We start from the raw sequence: 20,300 nt of genomic DNA on the forward strand, positions 1-20,300 counted from the left end.
GCTGTGATGTGCTTCTTTTTGATTCCTGTCCTTCCTATTGGACTGTAAGGAACCACACCCATCCTCTCCAATTGCATCCCTAGCTGGTCAGAAGTGGATGCTGGCATACAGGAGGGGCATAATGACATTTGTTAAATACATGAATCAAACAATCAGAGAATGGATCAAAATTAGAATAGGAGTAAGACTTCCTAAATTCTGGCCATGGTTCTGTAACTTCCTAGACTTCATTTCAGTTTCTAGATTTCTGGCATATTTCTTAACCCCACCATGCTTCATTTCCTTATTTCCATCTGGGCTAATGATACCTCCTCTGTCTGCTCAGCCAGGCTACTTGTGTGAATCAAATGAGAAGTATACACGGAAACGAGAGTAAATTCAAGCGTTGTAGAAATATAAGGTGTTTTTATGAATTCACCGTGTGATCATTTTCTTTTGCCATGTTTATACCCACAAATAGAGAAAGAAAAAAGTGACAGAAAAAAGCTACCAAAGTTCTGGAGAAACGATTCAAATTTATTGTCTTTATTTAGAGCTAGAAGATATTGCAGGAAGCCACCGTATGAATGGCCATAATGAGCTCTGCTGCTTTCACTCTCATTACACTTATGCTTATCTTCTCTTTATTATGATTATTACTCCTCTGTAGGGCACATGTCTATCATTGTTTTTCTGTATTGTACACACAATCCTTTATGCAGAAGTCTAAGCTTTGTTTTCAAATTCAGGACCGTTTGGACTTTAGAAATATAATATGGTGGGCCTGCCACATAGTATGTATCACCCCCAATCAGAGACTGTGTCTTTGTAATCAGAGACATTACTATTTCTGCAAAGAAAAGTACGAATTTTAACATTAAGTGGGGTAAAGAAAGATTATAAACAGGCTCTTCTCAATTTAGGTGAGTTTTTTTTTTTCACCAAATGATTTTTACTAAAAATGTATGAAATTGAGGTCTACTTAAAGGTTCAAGGCTGATGTATGTATTACCTTCTCTCTCCCATACCCCCATACATACCTAATTAAAATTCCTCATGGTAAGAAAGCATTTCCTCCATCATTGTTTCCGTAGAGACTAACCCACTGCCTGGAACCTTGTCTGATCTATGTGTCTTAGAAAACCACCCATATTTAACTGCCTCCCAAACAAATATATGAAAATTCTCTAAATATTTAAATTTTCTTGTAATTTGCTGACTGACATATGCTATTTGCTTTTCCTTGCCTAACAGTGATAAAATTAAAATGTTACAATGAATGGTTCAGACTATATTTTTAACTAACAATAGCCAACTGGAGCTGAAAGACTATCTTTTGTTTTGTTTTATACATTTCCAAAAAAAAAAATTTAGAAGGTTTAGAATAGTTAAATAAACCAAACATGTTAACAGGATTTACACACCCTCTCCTCTCCCACCCACTCCCTATCACGTAAGACCAAATTTCCCAGATTTAAATGACAGTATCTCAGACATCATAGGATATTTTATTCATATTGGAAAAATCATGTCATCTTTCAGCAAATGTCCTTGACTTAGTGCATTTTGACACTTCTTTAATATATCTCGGGTAAATTTTTGTCTAAATAAATATACAAACAGTGGGAATAACCCAATATGATGGTGATGTTTTGGAGTAGTTAATTGGGCAATAATAATTCAATTGAAACAGATATAAGTTTTTAAGATGTTCATACCACTTCATTCCTATTGTTACACATAGATACAGAGGACATAGTTCATTCTCAACTGGGATGATTCTTCCCCAGCAGGGTTTTGACAATGTCTGGAGACATTTTTGATAGTCATAATGACACATCTTAAAGAGCCACAGAAAGAGGAAAACATCCAAGGTGCTCCAAGCCTGTGATCCAAGTACATTGCCAAGTACCCAGGTCAAGTCTAAGAGAGTCTCTGAAGTCAGACAGACTTTGACTTTAATGTCAGAGCTGCCACTTTCAAACTGGCAACTCATGAGTAAAGGCAAGGGATGCTGCCAAATGTCCTGTAATGCATGGGACAGCCTCTCATAATATGACAAATAATTATCCTGCCCAAACTGTCAATAGGGTTGAGGTTGAGAAATTTCTAATTTAGGAACTGAGATAATTATATTCTTCTCATCCCTTGTGCCTTAGATTTAAAGTGAGATGGTACTAAACTTTACAAATGTAACTTTAATGAAAGTGGGCTCTTTTTATCTAGTCACTGGTTTTACATACAAAAGAAATACAACTCCACTTCCAAAGATCTTAGGAGCACTGTCTTTACTGACGTGTGCTTGAAAAAAATTGAAGCAGTGATTAGAGCACTCAATACAGGCAAAAATCCTTAAAAATTCCCTTTTCTCATCTTTTTCCTCAATCTCACTCTTCCACTGGCTCTTGATCTTCTCCCCTCCTCTCCTTCTCTGTCCTCTCCCATTAGTCTGTGCTGAACTTCTGCAGAGTAACTTCAGATGCCCTTCCTTGTTCCTTGCCACTTTTCTCTCCATTGCTCATCTGATCAGAACGCCAAAGACCCAGAAGGTAGACCCAATCAAGCAAGCCTAGAATCTTTCTTTTATAGAAGACAGAGTGAAGGAGGGGTGTGTGTGTGTGTGTGTGTGTGTGTGTGTGTGTGTGTGTGCACGCACGTGTGTATCTGTCACATAAGTAAATGCCTTTGTTTAGTTAGCCTTTTCTGTGTAACAAACCACCTCAAAACTTTGTAGGTAAAACAATCATAATTCATCATTTCTCATAACCTGTGGGTTGGCTGGTTAGTTCATAGTTAAACATGGATGGTTTTCTGAGGAACACATATAGAAGGCAATGTTCCAGGCAGTGGGTTCATTTCTAGGGATACAATGATGGGGAAAATGCTCTTTTCCTGGAGGAATTTGTAATCAGGTATGTATGGGGATGTGGGAGGGAGGAGTAAGAGATGCATCAACTCTGAAGCCTTAGATGAGTCTCAGTTTGCTGGCTTCACCTGGTTTGTGTTCATCTGCAGCGTTGGCCAAACTAGAAGGTTCAGGATGACCTCACCCACGTGTTTGGCCGTTGGTTCTGCCTATTGGATAGGGCATCTCAGTTCTTCTCCACATGGACCCTCCTCCAATAGAGACTGCTTTCCTTGCTTGGTGAATTTAGGACAGGGATCCAAGACAGCTAAAATAGAAACTGTAAGAGTTCTTAAGGCCTAGAAGCAGATGATATAAAGTCATTTCTGCTGCATTATTGATCAAAGCAAATACAATGCAAGATCAAATTCAAGGAGGGGGGACATCAGTTCTGCCCTTGAGGCGAGGAAGGGCAGAGTCACGTTGCAAAGGAGAATGCCTACTGGGGCTGGAGGACTTTTTGTCCATAATTTAATATCTGTCCTCTGATCGCTGTGCTTTATATTCTTTCTACATCAAAATACACTCATTCCCTCTCAAGACATCAAAAATCTCATCCAGTTATGTGATCAAGCTCCACCTCCAGTCTCATGTGATCTGCATCTGGTCCAGATACAGAGGAGGCCCCTGGGGTGTAATTTCTGTCAGTTCCCAGACCTGGAAACTAAAAAGAGAAGTTACTGCTCCCCATTCATCCAACATGCAGTGATAAGACGGGGAAGGACCATTCTGTGCTTCGGACAGAAGCAATGGACGCTTCTGTCCGAAGAAGGGAAGAATGGAAAGGATATGGCAATTGTGTTCTGAAGTCATTCTGAAGTCCAGCCAGGCACCCGTGGCCCCCTCCTTTAATTCAAGCGCAAGGGTCATTCCCTGTCTTTTTTTTTTTTTTTTTTTTTTTTTTTTTTTTTTGCGGTACGCGGGCCTCTCACTGTTGTGGCCTCTCCCGTTGCGGAGCACAGGCTCCGGACGCGCAGGCTCAACCGCTATGGCTCACGGGCCCAGCCGCTCCGCGGCATGTGGGATCTTCCCAGACCGGGGCACGAACCCGTGTCTCCTGCATCAGCAGGCGGACTCTCAACCACTGCACCACCAGGGAAGCCCCCTGTCTTTTTGATAAGAAGTGGCTCATGTTTGTGGCTGATAGTCTGAGCCATATAAAGCTGCGGTTCCAGTCTTCTCTTCGTTTTGAGCTGTCCCGTCCCTTTAGTGCAGACCGGTGGCATTTTGGCTTAACAGGTTTGTTGGCTTCCTAAAAATCTGCTTGGAGTTCATTCTGTGGCCCCCCAAACCCAAAGTCTGAAATCAACTTTGGAGCACATGTGAGGCTGCAGTGGGCAGTGCCGTTAAGATTCTTAGAAGATGGTTTGTCTGCCTGAGCACATCAACCAAACACTGAAAAAATAAATTAATAAATAAATTAATTAATTAAACAAACAAACAAACACTGCCTTAAATCTTTCTGAGTTCTTAACAATGGTTCTTACAGTCACAGTCTTGATTGATTGTTGTCCTGAAGCTATTTTTTACTTTGCAAATCTTCTTCCAGGGCAGACTGACAATGACTAACCATTAAATTTTCTGATGCGCCATATCAAAGGTCTCCTATGTTTCCTCTAAATTCTGTTCGCAAACTAAATAGTTCCTTCTTTGGTTCATCTCCCTTTCTTCCAGTACCATAAAATGTGCAGCTGAAAGAAGCCGGTTGACAGCTTTCTGCAGGGAAATCTCCCTAGCCAGTTGCAAAAGTTCAAGTTACTACCAATGACAGAATATATAACGCATAAAATATGTGTAGCTCTCCTTCCAGTCCCAGCTAGCAGTTTCCTCACTGTTCTTTCAGCCTCTGCTAACAGTCTTCTTTGTGTCCTTCAGCCTCCTTCCCCGTCTGATCCCAAGGCCACCTGGGTTTGTTTCTGGTCATTACTTGAAAGTTAAAAGTGCATGTTTAGGGGCTTCCCTGGTGGCGCAGTGGTTGAGAGTCCGCCTGCCGATGCGATGTAGGGGACACGGGTTCGTGCCCCGGTCCGGGAAGATCCCACATGCCGTGGAGCGGCTGGGCCCGTGAGCCATGGCCGCTGAGCCTGCGCGTCCGGAGACTGTGCTCCGCAACGGGAGAAGCCACAGCACTGAGAGGCCCGCGTACCGCAAAAAAAAAAGTGCATGTTTAATGTGCATTAGAAATAATGGCGTTCTTTAAATTTTATGGATATATCCAAATTTTCTCTAAATTTAAAGGCTTTGTTGTTTATTTTATTCATTTACTCATTCAACAGGATTTATTTGTAATATTTGCAGGCATTGGGAAACAAGTTACTGTCCTCATGGGGCTTATATTCTAGTAGGCAGTCCAGGATTCTGAACCAAAGCTCAGGAGAGCTCAGCTCCAGCTCTACCTGTCTAGAGCTTAATGTTTAGACTTTAGCCAAAAGGTCCTTTTTTAGAAAGCTGAAATTATGTTTCTTTGAGCATTACCTTTCAAAGGGTGAGGAATTGAAATGGTATCTTGTTCATCTTTCATCCTCACAACAGATGTTGGTGGAAGGAGCAGAATTCACCCTTTCTTTGAAAGGTGTTACATTGGCCCCTCTCTCTGGCCTTCATCTCTTTATATCTCTAATTAAGTCCTTCATTCCTGGGATAAACCCCACTTGATCATGGTGTATGATCCTTTTAATGTGCTGTTGGATTCTGTTTGCTAGTATTTTGTTGAGGATTTTTGCACCTGTGTTCGTCAGTGATATTGGCCTGTACTTTTCTTTCTTTGTGACATCCTTGTCTGGTTTTGGTATCAGGGTGATGGTGGCCTCGTAGAATGAGTTGGGGAGTGTTCCTCCTCCTGCTATACTTTGGAAGAGTGTGAGAAGGATAGGTGTTAGCTCTTCTCTAAATGTTTGATAGAATTCGCCTGTGAAGCCATCTGGTCCTGCGCTTTTATTTGTTGGAAGATTTTTCAGCACAGTCTCAATTTCAGGGCTTGTGATTAGTCTGTTCATATTTTCTATTTCTTCCTGGTTCAGTCACGGAAGGTTATACTTTTCTAAGAATGTGTCCATTTCTTCCAGGTTGTCCATTTTATTGGCACAGAGCTGCTTGTAGTAGTGTCTCATGATCCTTTGTGTTTCTACAGTGTCAGTTGTTACTTCTTTTTCATTTCTAATTCTGTTGATTTGAGTCTTCTCCCTTCTTTTCTAGATGAGTCTGGCTAATAGTTTATCAATTTTGTTTATCTTCTCAAAGAACCAGCTTTTGCTTTTATTGATCTTTGCTGTTGTTGCCTTCCTTCTTTTTCATTTATTTTTGCTCTGATCTTTACGATTTCTTTCCTTCTCCTCACTTTGTTGCAAAACGGTGTGTGGCAGGCCAGAGGAGGCCCTTTTCAAACGCCAGTGGTCTGCAGAACCTGCCTGTCACGATTGTTGAGGTGGCCTGAGAACACCACGTAGCAGAGTTGTGAGCGAACTGGCAGAGGAAGTGTGTGAGGTGCGCCTGCAGATCTGTCTGTTAGAGAGGGTCCTTCACGGAGTCAGGGTCGCCTTCCTCATCGTCCCTGTAGTAACGCTCTTCGTATGTACGTGTGGCGAGAGTATCAGACAAGGGTTAAGCCGTCCTCCTCGTTGTAGTCCTCCTGTTCCTCGCACATGTCACTGGAGTCATCTTGGCTCCGCTCTGCAGGGCGGCCTGGCGGGCGGCCTTGGCCTCCATGACGTTAGACAGCTCTTTGATGATCAGCTTCAGGGTCTTGACCAGCAGAGGAATGTTGGTCCAGCGCTCAGGGTTCTTGGCCGACTTGGAGCAGGTGCGGGTGCCCTCGTCCAGGCCGTAGATCTCCTCCCCCTTCACGCAGATGTCCTGTAGCCGCTTGTCATCTGCGTGGATGCCGTGCTAGAGCAGCTTACGCAGCGCCACAGAGCTGGCTTTGCACTCGTACTGCCCGTAGAACAGGTGCTGCCGGCTGGTCTACTCGGCCATCGCGAACTCCAGGGCGGGCTTGCCTCTGGGCCCCAGGAGGCTGCACAGGAACTCCAGGAGGGGCTCCAGGTGATTGTGTACCATGTGGGCGAACACCGTGATCAGGGACCGCATGCCGCTGAGCGTCTCTGCCTGCTGCGTCTAGCTGAGGATGGCATGGAAAATCTGGTCCAGGCTCTCCCCCAGCTCCCACCCCGCCTTGGAGATGAGGGTGGACATGAGGCGGCCCGCGAAGGCGGCGGTGAACTCGGAGGTGCGGGGGCCCAGGAGCTGGCTCACCACCTGCATCACACACCGCAGCCCGTTGTAGCCATGCAAATCAAACCACAGTGAGCTGGCACCTCACACCGGTCAGCATGGCCGTCATCACAAAATCTACAAACAGTACATGCTGGAGAGGGTGTGGAGGAAAGGGAACCCTCCTTCACTGTTGGTGGGAATGTAAATTGATACAACCACTATGGAGAACCGTATGGAGGTTCCTTAAAAAACCTAAAAATAGAACTACCATACGACCCAGCAATCCCACTCCTGGGCATATACCCTGAGAAAACCATAATTCAAAAACATACATATATCACAATGTTCATTGCAGCACTATTTACAATAGCCAGGACATGGAAACATCCTAAATGTCCAACAACAGATGAATGGATAAAGAAGATGTGGCACATATATACAATGGAATATTACTCAGCCATAAAAAGGAACTAAATTGAGTTATTTGTAGTGAGGTGGATGGACCTAGAGTCTGTCATACCGAGTGAAGTAAGTCAGAAAGAGAAAAATACCATATGCTAACGCACATATACGGAATGTAAGAAAACCGTACTGATGCACCTAGTGGCAGGACAGGAATAAAGATGCAGATGTTGAGAACGGACTTGAGGACACAGTGGGGGAAGGGGAAACTAGGACGAAGTGGGAGAGTAACACTGACGTATATACACTACCAAATGTAAAATAGATAGCTAGTGGGAAGCAGCCGCATAGCACAGGGAGATCAGCTCGGTGCTTTGTGACCACCTAGAGGGGTGGGATAGGGAGGGTGGGAGGGAGACACAAGAGAGAGGGGATATGGGGATATATGTATACATAGAGCTGATTCACTTTGTCGTACAGCAGAAACTAACACAACAAGGTAAAGCAATTATACTCCGATGAAGATACATATTAAAAAAATAAAGCCTTCCTGAAGCCAACGTTTGTTTCTTTGTATGTTAGTTTTACCTTATTGCATAACAAATTAGCAAACTTAGCAGTTTAAAACAACGTTCGTTTATTATCTCCAAACATTTGTGGGTAGTCCACAATTTGTGTGGTAGTCCATGCAGCTACCTGTGCCCTCTGCTCAGGGTCTCACAAGTCCACAATCAAGGTGTCAGCTGGGCGACATTCTCATCGGAGGCTGAATGAGGGAAGAATCCACTTTTGAACTCATTCAGGTTGTTAGCGGAATTCATTTCCTTGTGTATGACAGACCTTCTTCCTGACTCTTGGCTGGAGGCTGCCCCCCAACTTCCAGAGGCAGCCTGCAGTTCTCTGCTCCAGGGCCCTCTCCATGGACTGTTCACAGTGTGGCTGCTTCTTTAAGCCAGCAGGAGAACCTGTCACTCCAGTCAGCTCAGAAGGAATCTTACGTAAAGTAACATGTTCATGGGCGTGGCATCACATCCCCCGTTGCTGTGTTCTGTTGATTAGAAGCATTTCACAAGTTCTGGTTGCAGTTGCCCACACAAAGGTGTGGACTCCAGGAGGTGGGAATTTGGGGAGGTTACCCTATTATAGTGTGTTCACTACACTGCTCCTCTGGGGAAATTCCTGTAATGCCTCTATCTTGTTGCATTACTCTATAACCCTCCGCTACACATGTGCCCTTTCTTGTCTCTCTCCACCTCTAAATATTTACCTTTATTATAATTTTTTGACTTTGCTACTTTTTTTCTTACAGTTTTATTGAGGCATAATTGACATGCAGCACTGCATAAGTTTAAGGTGTACAGCATCATGATTTGACTTACATAATCGTGAAGTGACTATCGCAAACAGTTTAGTGAACATCCCTCATCTCTGTAGACACAAAATTAAAGAAATAGAAAAAAATTGTTTTCCTTGTAATGAGAGCTCTTAGGATTTACTCTCTTAACCATTTGCATATATAACACACAGCAGCGTTGATTGTATTTATCATGTATATTAAATCCCTAATACTTATTTCTCTTGTAACTGGAAGTTCGCACCTTTTGACCAGCTTCATCCAGTTCCCCCTCCCCACATCCCACCTCTGCTAACCATAAGTCTGATCTCTTTTTCTGCGACTTTGTCTGTTTTTGAAGTGTAATTGACCTAAACACTGTGTTAGTTCCTGTTACACAGCACAGTGATCCACTGTTTCTATGCATTTCAAAATGATCACCATGAGACTAGTTGCCATCTGTCACCCTACAAAGGTATTACATAGTTATTAACTATAGTCCCCGAACTGTACATTCAATACCTAGGACTCATTTTGTAACTGGAAGTTTGTACCTCTTAATCTCCCTCACCTGCTTCTCTCCTCCCCTCAAACCCTCCCAGCAGCTGCCTGCTTGTTCTCTGTGTCTATGACTCTGTTTCTCTTTTTTATGTTTGTTCATTTTTTTGGGATTTTTTTGGATTTGACATATAAGTGAAATCGTACAGTATTTGTCTTTTTCTTTCTGACTGATTTCACCTAGCATAATACCCTCTGGGTCCATCCATGTTGTTGCAAATGGCAAGCTTTCACTTGTTTTTTTAATGGCTGAGTAATATTCCATTTCATATATGTGTATATATATATATATATATATATATATATACACACACCACATCATGTTCTTTGTTCTTTATCCATTGATCTGTTGATGGGCACTTAGATTGCTTCCATATCTTCTTGGCTATTGTAAATAACGCTGCAGTGAACATAGGGATGCATATATCTTTTCTAATCAGTGTTTTTGTTTTCTAAATACCCCGGAGTGGAGTTGCTGGATCATATGGTAGTTCCATTTTTTAATTTTTTGAGGAATCTCTATACTGTTTTCCACACTTGGTGCACCAGTTTACATTCCCTCCAATAGTGCATAAGGGTTTCCTTTTCTCTACATCCTTGTTATTTTATCTAGTGCTTGTTACTTGTTGTCTTTTTGATAATAGCCATCTAATAAGTGTGAGACGATATCTCATTGTGTTTTGATGTGCATTTCCCTGATGATTAGTGATGCTGAGCATCTTTTCATATACCTATCGGCCGTGTGCGTGTCTTCTTTGGAAAAATGTCTATTCAGATCCTCTGCCCATTTTTCAATTGGGTTGTTATTTTTTCTGATGTTGAGTTACGTGAGTTCTTTGTATATTTTGGATATTAACCTCCTATCAGGTACATCTTTTGCAAATATCTACTCCCATTCAGTAGGCAGCCTTTTCATTTTGCTGGTAGTTTCCTTTACTGTGCAAAAGCTTTTTAGTTTGATGGGTATTACTAAGACCGATGTCAAAGAGTGCACTGCCTATGTTGTCTTCAAGATATTTACCTTTAGATATATCATGGTAGAGACTGTGTCCTCTTCATCTCTCTGCATCCCTTTGTACCACGTGTAAAACTTGGCACTTAGTTGGTCTCAAGTGAACTTTTTAAAAAACAGATTTATTGAGGTTTAATTATTCAGTGAACTTTCAATAAATGAATGAAGATAAACATAGGGCTAACATATTGCAAATTTTAAAGCATTTGCTGATAATTTTTAAATAAATAATTGACTTGCCTAATATATTTGAAGTTTTACTGGCTCTTCCTTCAAGACAATAATTGGTAAAATGAATTATAAGATAAAATAATATAATCATTTCTAGAGTTGTGTAACTATGAATTTTTTTCATGATACAACTTCATGACATGTTATCTAACCAGATAATTTTTTTTCTTCTAGATGAGCAAGAGATAGTACAAAAACGTACTTTTACAAAATGGATCAACTCTCATCTGGCCAAGGTAAAGGAAACTACCCAGAGTTCTACGTTAACTTAGTTTGAGCCAATACATCATTAAACGCACAGTTTAAAGTAATGCTGCTGTGGCTGTTGTCACTATAACTAGTCAGTAATGTTGGCACCTATCAGTTTAATTGTGGCATCTGCTAACATGTTTTCAAAGAAAATTAACAGATAACCAGAGTCGAAAGCAGTTACTTCATGTCAATTCCATGAATCTTGATGAAATATTTCATTCAGTTGTTTCTTCTGTACTGATGTGTGTCATATCAGAAGAATTCATGGTGGAGTTTTGTTTGTGTTTGTTTCTATTTGGAGCAGAAAAAAGCAATGTGTAGTCTTGCCTGAGCAAAGAATTTTATCTAAGGAGATCGTGTCTGGGCTCCCCTTTCAGGTGCTCTTATAGAAGAGTAACCATTGTGGCAGGACACTGCAAAGGCTAAGCAGTCTGAGATTATCCATACTGACCTTAGATTGTATCAGGTGACTGGCTATCCATACACTGTAATGACTTTGAACATAAATACTAACATAAAACAAATTTCCATGTAGCTACATTATAAAAAAATTAATCTCTTATAATGCTGATGAAAAAATATGTGAACCAAAAAACATTGCATTTGTAAAAATAAACGCAGATGACAGGACAATTGTCTGCATTCGGTTAGAGGATCTTTGCCGAGAGCAGTACCTAAAGTGTGCAAGGCATAATCCTACGAGCAGTTTTTGACTGGGGACTCCTCCAAAGCCTCTTTTCATAGTTCAGAAGCAAACAAAGCATGGCAACTTATTTCAGTCCCATTGTACAAATGGACTGCTTACTGTGTGTCTATGATAGGCTTTGGAGACAGGAAGAAAGCTAGTAAGACACTTTCCCAGGCTTTGGGAAGCTCAAAATCCAGCAAAAAGAGAAGACTAGATTAATGTCTAGGGCTTCCCTCATGGCGCAGTGGTTAAGAATTCGCCTGCCAATGCAGGGGACATGGGTTCGATCCCTGGTCCGGGAAAATCCCACATGCCGTGGAGCAACTAAGCCCGTGCACCACAACTACTGAGCCTGCGCTCTAGAGCCCGTGTACCACAACTACTGAGCCTGCGTGCTGCCACTACTGAAGCCCGCACACCTAGAGCCCGTGCTCCGCAACAAGAGAAGCCACCCCAGTGAGAAGCCTGTGCACCTCAATGAAGAGTAGCCCCCGCTCGCTGCAACTAGAGAAAGCCCACGCAGCAACGAAGACCCAACGCAGCCTGGGAAAAAAAAAAAAAAAAAAAAAGAAGAATGTGTCTAGATACAGGATAAAATGGGATTATCTTTCCTATAATCTCTCCAAAAGCCACTCGGTAAAATGGGATTATCTTTCCTATAATCTCTCCAAAAGCCGCTGGGTAAAATGGGAGTTTTCTGGCCCAGTGGCTGCACCCAGAATCTGCCCTGTGACAAGGCACTGAATGCCCTTGGGGCTCATTTTCTCAAGCTTTGGCTGGTGCCATCTGGCCACAGCCACTGCTTATACTCCAGGATTGTCATCGTTTGAGGACAGTTCTTTTTTTTCCAAAATGAAAATAGAGTTATTGTTTTTTCATATCATAAAAAAGGTTACGTGCTAATTGTAAATCGTTTTGATAATAAACTTCTTAGAAAGTTTAATGAAAGTAAAAATCACCTTAAATTCCACAGTCCTGATATAGCCATCACTGACATATTGATCACCATTTTTCTACATGCTGGCATACACAGTTTCACATAAGTGGCTATAGGCCACTTATTCTGTATTCACTTTTATTCTGTATGCCTCTATTCACCCAGCACATCTGTACATCATCCCATGTGATTAGATACAGAGCCATATAATCATTTTAATGGCTGACTAATACTTTGTCATTATAAATATAATAAAATTCTTTATAAATCATAATTAGCCAGTTGTCTATCAGTGGTTATATAATTAGTTTCCAGTTGGTTAATATTATATAAAATGTCACAGTGAAAGTCCTTGGGCATATATATCTGTACATTTGTCTGATTATTTTTCTTAGGGTAAATTTCTAGAAGTGGGTAGATAGTCCACAAGTATACATGTTTATAACGTTAATATATACCAAGAGCTTATGAGAATGCCCATTTCCTTATACTATTAATCCTCTTTAACAGTATTTTCCAATCTGGTGAAAATAGTTTATAGTTATTTTTATATTTTTTAATAGGGTTGAATATCTTTGCAGAAGATTTTAAAGCAGAATTCCTGGGACACACTTATCTGTGTTCTGAATTCTTAAAAAGAAGCTAAAATTGGAATGTGTGCCATGGCACACAGTATACAAAGGGCCTTTGTCGAAGGATTATATGCCAAGAATTTGTTTTCTAATCTGTTTTTATCACCATTTTATCATTGTTTCAAGTTACTTTACATATTTATGTGATAACTGGGTATTGGAAGGGGCTGTACCAGGGTGTACCCTTTTATGTTCTTTTTTTTTTTAGTCCTGCTTTGTGACCTCACTCCTGCTATTTCCCGTCTAAATGTACAAGTCCTGCCCTTAATGTGTAGCACATATGTCCCTCATTCATGAAGTCATTTCTGACCACATGTGAAACACTGAGCAAAGGCTCCAGAATGTTAGCGGTTTCCCCTGTACTCCTTCCCCAGCACCATCCCCCTGCCTTCTCTGCTGTTCCTGCCTCAGGTTTGGTAGAATCAGAATCTCAGCACTTCTCCAGAACCTGCAGCACAGGTGGAAAAGTTCAGCATGTCTTTTTTTTTTTTAATCTGCTCAGAGTATTTTAATTTAAAAATATGCTAGAGATTAGAGATTTCATGTATTTTGTGTATGTGTGGTCTGTGGGTCTATGAGTATTTGCCTATGCTAGTAGAAGATAGCTAGTTTCTTTCTTTTTTTTTAAAGTATTTAATTTATTTATGTATTTGGCTGTGTCGGGTCTTAGTTGCGGCACGCGGGATCTTTGTTGCGGCATGTGGGATCTTACATTGCAGCGTGTGGGATCTTTCATTGCAGCGTGTGAGCTCTTTGTTGTGGCGTGTGAGCTTAGTTGCCCCGCAGCATGTGGGATCTTAGTTTCCAGACCAGGGATTGAACCCGCGTCCCCTGCATTGGAAGGTGGATTCTTAACCACTGGACCACCAGGGAAGTCCCTAGTTTGTTTTTTTCTTATTGAGAAAGAAATTGTTTTGTTTTTTTTTTTTACTCTTGAGTCATTGCATTTGGATTTACCACTGCATTCTTTTTTTTTTTTTTTTGGAATATAGTTGATTTACAATGTTGTGTTAGTTTCTGCTGTACAGCAAAGTGAATCAGTTATACATACACATACATACACTTTTTTGAAGATTCTTTTCCCATATAGATCATAACAGAGTATGGAGTAGAGTTCCCTGTGCTTATTAATTATCTATTCTATATATAATAGTGTGTATATGTCAATCCCAATCACCCAGTTTATCCCCACCCTCCGCCAGTATGTCTTAAATGATTTTATACTGTTTCATATCTCACCTTCCCATCAACATTGTAACGTCTTCAAGGCGTGTGCTAATTCTTGGAGTTCTTTGTAAATCCTAATAGCTCTAAACACAGCGCCGAGTACCATGCAGAGGGGCTTAACGAAACAGCAACAGCAAAGATTCTTTATCTTTTCTTATTTTGTTAGAGTAGGAAGAACATCAGTCACATGGGGGAGAAAAGACGATTAATGTCTGGCACTGTGCTAAGTGCTTAACTCAGGTTATTTTGTAGCGTTCTTCTTCATACACCTGGCCATTGGTGCTGCAGAGATTTTAATGCAGACGTGAATCTGGAGTCCACTTGGCTTCCCTACTTTACACATTTTTGTGTCGATAGTATCATTTCAAAAGACCCAGAAAATTATTACCTCTGCAACTGCTCCATTGTAACCTTACTGCAATAGGGATTTTTTTGTTGTTGTTCTTTTGTTTTCCCCTCTGTACTTGCTATTCTTTCTTTCTTGGGCCTTGAAAACTGAAACAGTGATATACCTATGCTTGTCATCCGGAACTTATTTATGCTGACATTGTAGTATCTTACCAAATGTAGCCTGCAACCTCATTGGAAAAAATTTTCCTTTTCTGACTCACTTGTAGTTAGAAACATTTTGAAAATAAAAGCTGACCACATTACCCAGCTTTGACAGTTGAGGGTTTTAGGATAGCTACAGAGTGGATGTTTATGTCTGCGACTGTCTCAGCAGCTGGTCCCATGATTGCCTACTCTTCCCTCTCTCTTGTACCCATCCTCTGCTTGCCTTTATCCCTATTTGAGTTTCCTATTCCAGCCCTATTTCTCTCTCATTCTCCCTCTCACCCTGCTTGCATTCCTGTATCGTCTCTATCTCTCCCATCCCATCTCCTTCTCCATCACACCTCCGCCCAACTCCCTTTCCATCTGTATCTCAATCTCTCCATCCCTATCTTTATCCCCATTCCCATCTCTATTTCTATCTGTACACTTTCTCTACCTGTACATCCTGGGCTTCACAGTCTCCTTGAGGTCACATTTAAATGGAAGCACACACTTCCCTCCCCATTGCAGTGTGCTGACTTACTTCTGAGAATGATAATACCTTACTTGCAACAGAAGCAAGGTGAGGTTCATATCTTTTATCTGGCCTCTGGACAAGTACACCGTGTCACTTTTCCTGCTGTCTCTGTGAGAAGGCTTGCTCCCAAAGTCTTTGTGTGATGCTAGAGTGTGCCCATCACTTAGCACCCCAGGCACAGACAACAAGCACCTGCGCAGACACGCACACACACACATACACACCCCTACCTTAATCACCTGGGCTCCACAGAAGCATATATTATGCCCAGAATCTCACTAAGTCTCTCGTGAAAACAGCCTCTTAGATATTTGGTGTTCAGCTCTTCTTTACCTTTTAACAACACATGGATATCTCCCCTGGCCCCTGGTTTTCAGTCATAGAGCAGGCCCAAAGCCATACTTAGAATCAAAATGTTTCTCACTAGAAAAATAATCCACAGAGAAGCCAGTTGATCTGCTTCAAGGTCTTTCCTTATCCTCCAGAGATTCTTTTTTTTTTTTTTTTTTTTTATTTATTTATTTTTGGCTGTGTTGGGTCTTTGTTGCTGCACATGGGCTTTCTCTAGTTGAGGCGAGTGGGGGCTACTCTTCGTTGCGGTGTGCGGGCTTCTCATTGCGGTGGCTTCTCCTGTTGTGGAGCATGGGCTCTAGGCGCACGGGCTTCAGTAGTTGTGACTCGCGGGCTCTAGAGCGCAGGCCCGGTAGTTGTGGCGCACGGGCTTAGTTGCTCTGCGGCATGTGGGATCTTCCCAGACCAGGGCTCGAACCCGTGTCCCCTTCATTGACAGGCAGATTCTTAACCACTGCACCACCAGGGAAGCCCCTCTCTGGAGATTCTGGAGCCAACTTTTCCTCTTCTTTCTTGCTTATTGAAAAACCAAAGCCAATGGTTTGTCCTATAACAACAGTCTGCTCTAAGGATGGAACCATAATTGCTGTCAGCTTTGAAAGGACCTGGTGTTCTGTAATTTGTTGGGTCAGATTGAGTCTGGTTTGGTGTATTGTTTATGTTTATTTATTTTGCCCAGTAAATATGCAACCAACTTAGACCCAGTATTAGTCAGCTTGGGCTGCTGTAACAAAATACCATAGACTATGTGGCTCAAACAAGGAACATTTATTTCTTGAAATTCTGGAGGCTGGAAAGTTCAAGATCAATGTATTGACTGATTTCAGTCTTTACATGGCAGAGAGAGAAAGAACTCTGGTTTCTCTTCCTCTTCTTATAGCATGCTAATTCCGTTGTGAGGAATTTATGACCTCATTTACACCCAGTTACCTCCCAAAGGCTCCACTTCCAAATACCATCACATTGGGGATTAAGGCTTCAACATATAGATTTGGTGGGGCGGTGGGGGGGGACACACAAACATTCAGTCCATAACAGGCCACAGGTTCATCCGGAGGTCTGGCTTGAAGCACATGAGAATTTCTTCCAAACCTTGGTCCAAGAATGATGTTAAGTAATGAGCTTGTCTCCTCTTTCATATCAAATGTTTGTGTTTCAGTTCCTATTGTACATAGCGCTGTGCTTTAGAATGGCTTCAGATATCTAATAACCAAATCCTTCAAAATAATTAAAATGCATTTTATTCTTTGATTGTGTGTGTATATGTGTGTGTGTTTCCTACAATTTTCTGTTGACATCTACCAATAAAGGCAAGGAAGTGACCCATGTCAAAAATATTTTTATGCTGGTGATCAGATACTAGTCTTAATTCACCTGTTACTTATGCTATATAACATGCCAAGTTATTTATCTCTGAGAACAAGAAAGGAGAAGGTGCTAAACTGGCAGGAAAAAAAGAGTTTCGACTTTCCTCTAGAATGCAAGTTGTAAATATTTTGCCGGATCTCAGTTGTCTGGGAGCTGTTGCACAAGTCATGGGAATTTTTGTGGATTTAAACTAGAGTGATAAACCATCTCATCCTAAATTCTGTGATTATGTCTTGCTACTGCAATGCCTTCTTTAAAGATTTTAAGCAAACTAAAAAAATAAACACCTTATTTAGAAAGAAAGCTTTATATGTCAATTATATCAATAAAACTGGAAGAAAAAAATTATACCTGTTTTCTCAAAAATCTTTGGAAATTGACTGTTTCCAAAAATAGCTTTAATAATAAGTTGCAGCAAGTTTACGGAGCTGGGATGTTGAATTGAATAGCAAAAAAAATTGATCCTCTGTCCTAAGATCATTCAATGTTGGGTGCATTGGGGGATGTGCAAAAGATGCTTTGTGGAGATAAATTTGGGGAGGGTTTTTAATGGGAAATTTTCATTTTTGTTGTAGGCTGCTTTGCTTAGTTGCAAGTAAGAAAACTATTTACTGCTAATTAAATAAAACAAAGTCTTTTACTGATGACATTTTATTCTATTGTAACAATTCTTTATAAATATTTTGACAGTAGTATGGAGACATTGGGTGCAAATAAGAGAGCAATCTGTTTTCAAAAAATACGCTTTTCTTAAAACAAAAATTTATATTAAAAATAGGAAAAAAAAACCCGAGAATTTTCTGTAGATTACTCAAATTTGTGAATATAATTATCAGTTTAAAAAAAAATTTGCTTTGTTGTCAAATCGAAGTCTTCACGCTTCTGAAATTATGCAAAACATTGCAAATCATAAATTGTCGATATAATGTAATGTAACATCAACAAAAATTAGTGGGTTCTGTTTATTTCATATATCTGATAATTCCTTTCAGGAAGAGGGCTTCATACTGAAATGTGGACCCTATAATTTTCTTCCTTTTTAAGAAGAAACCTGCCTCTTTCTATTCTGTTTGCTTTGTCAGTGAAAGAAGGTGGAGTATTTGTTTTTAAATTAGCCCAATATTGATCCAAGTAAGAGTTTTTCAAAGTTAGGTCCTGATTCAGTGCTGGCTGTCATCACTCATTGCTAACTAGGTTTTTAAATTGCAGGGCTGCTGTTTACTGAACTCATGTGCCGATTACTGTGCCTTAGCAACTTTATCTTTTATTTAAATAACACAACAATCAAATATAAGTAGTATTTTCACCATTTTATAGATTGTGAAACTGAAGCTTAGAGTTAATTAATAAGCTCAAGGTCATATAACAGGTACGTGGAAAACCAGATTTCAATCCCAGGACTCCAAAGTTTGGGCACTAACCATTGTGTTATATACACCATGCTTCTTTCGTTTATTTAGCTATTCATGTAGCAAATACTTTTCAAGCACCTATTATGTGCTAGGGGTTGTGGATACAGTGGTGAACAAAAACAGATATAGTCCATGCCATTATGAAACTGACAGGCCAGCAGAAGAGACAGCAATTACAGAGACGTGTGTATGGTAAATTCCACGAGCAGAGAAGTACAGGGTGTCAGGGAGCACAGGGCAAGCGCAGCCAACCATACAAGTAACCTGTAGGAGGGCATCGGAATAGGTTTTCAGAGGAAGAAACATTTAAGCTGGAGCCAGAGAAATGTCTTGGGACTGGGTAGGTGAAGGAACTAATGTTTTCAAAAGTTAAGAGGTAAGAAAGAGCGTGGCACAGTAAAGGAAGTGAAGCTCAGAATACCTGAAAATATGGGTTCCAGGAATGGGTTGGCAACAGACGAAACTGAGAATCGATCAAAGGTCAGCCATGAAAAGGGTTTGGATGTTGTGTTATGGGCACCGGAGATGTTAAAGAATCTTAGGAAAATGAAATGATCACTCTGGGCTGAACCCCTCTCTCAACCTCTCTCTCTCTCTCTCTCTCGTCTCTCTCTCCCTCCCCCGCCTCTCATTTTCCCCCACACCCCTCTCACATAAATTAGAGCAGGAACCAGTAAAATTGGAGGTGAAGTGAACTTGCAATAACTCAGACAAGAGGTGAGGATCCTTTGGACTAAAGTAGTGGTGGGGGAATGGAGAAAAGTGGATAGATTGAAAAATGGGTAGGGGTGGACCCGATACAACTGAGTCATCAGTTGGAAGCTGGGGGAGAAGGAATCAAGAAGGACTCCTAGATTTCTGCCTTGAACAGATGATTAGGATCATTCATGGAGACAGAGAATACAAGAGACTTTGGGGGAAAGCTAATAAGTTCAGTTACACAGAGGGAAATGACTTAGTAGAGATGAACACTTTTCATTTGGCAATTAGAAGTCATTAGCCATCACTGGGAGTGGCCAAGTCTTGGCAGAAACCCGACTCTAGCAAACTGGTAAGTAAATGAGAGGTGAGGATGTTAGGACCTGAGTGTATATTACATGTTAAGGAGATAGAGATTAGCTAAAGCAGAACGTGGGATCTGGTAAGAGCTGTTTCAATAAAGAGTGGTCTTAAGTGTGTGTCTATGGAAGGGAATGATCAAGAACTGGTAGAGAGGGTTAGGGTGAAAATGAAGGAAAACAAGCGTATTTTAAGATACAAGACTCCTAAAGAAGGCAGGGTGGGGAGAAAATCAAGAGGACGGGTGGAGGTTTTTACCAGAGGAGAGACAGCTCCCAATCTCTGAGGCCATAGGGGGAATAGGAAGGATGGGTGCCTAAGTTTGGGATGGGGGAGAGAGGAAAACAGAGTTGGGTGGACTTGAATTTGAGGGGATTCCCACCTAATGACTGCACGTTTTTTAGGTCTATCAGAATAGTCTGCATTTCTAAGCAGAAGAATTTATGTTAGGAAGAATATTTTTCTTAAATTAGCGGTTAAAAATATATTAGTTCTTTCACATTTAAAAATGTATTTATCTTAGCAAATTCCTAAACTTTATGCAAGATCCGTAGGCTATTGTACAGTGTCACCTTGACCCCCAAAGGGGACAGATTAAAGACGTGTTTTCCAAAAATCTTTCCCCTAAAATTTTATTTTTAATTAGAAAAAGATAATATAAGTAATCTTA

The 20,300-nt window shown here is 40.9% G+C and overlaps 1 protein-coding gene across 20 annotated transcripts in view; it reads left to right on the forward strand.

The window, feature by feature from the left end:
- The window catches only part of SYNE1 (spectrin repeat containing nuclear envelope protein 1), a 457,069-nt gene that overhangs the window by 67,201 nt on the left and 369,568 nt on the right, over nucleotides 1–20,300 (forward strand). For all 20 annotated transcript variants that reach the window (XR_004352467.1, XR_004352466.1, XR_004352464.1 and 17 more), the window contains exon 3: nucleotides 10,807–10,868. Coding sequence is in view for 14 of the 20 variants with exons in the window: in XM_032650736.1 (XP_032506627.1) it covers nucleotides 10,807–10,868 (62 nt within the window). In the remaining 6 variants the exon portion in view is untranslated. The remainder of the gene's footprint in view (nucleotides 1–10,806; nucleotides 10,869–20,300) is intronic.

Source organism: Phocoena sinus, chromosome 12 (genome assembly GCF_008692025.1).
Source record: "Phocoena sinus isolate mPhoSin1 chromosome 12, mPhoSin1.pri, whole genome shotgun sequence".
In the NCBI taxonomy this organism is placed as follows: Eukaryota; Metazoa; Chordata; class Mammalia; order Artiodactyla; family Phocoenidae; genus Phocoena; species Phocoena sinus.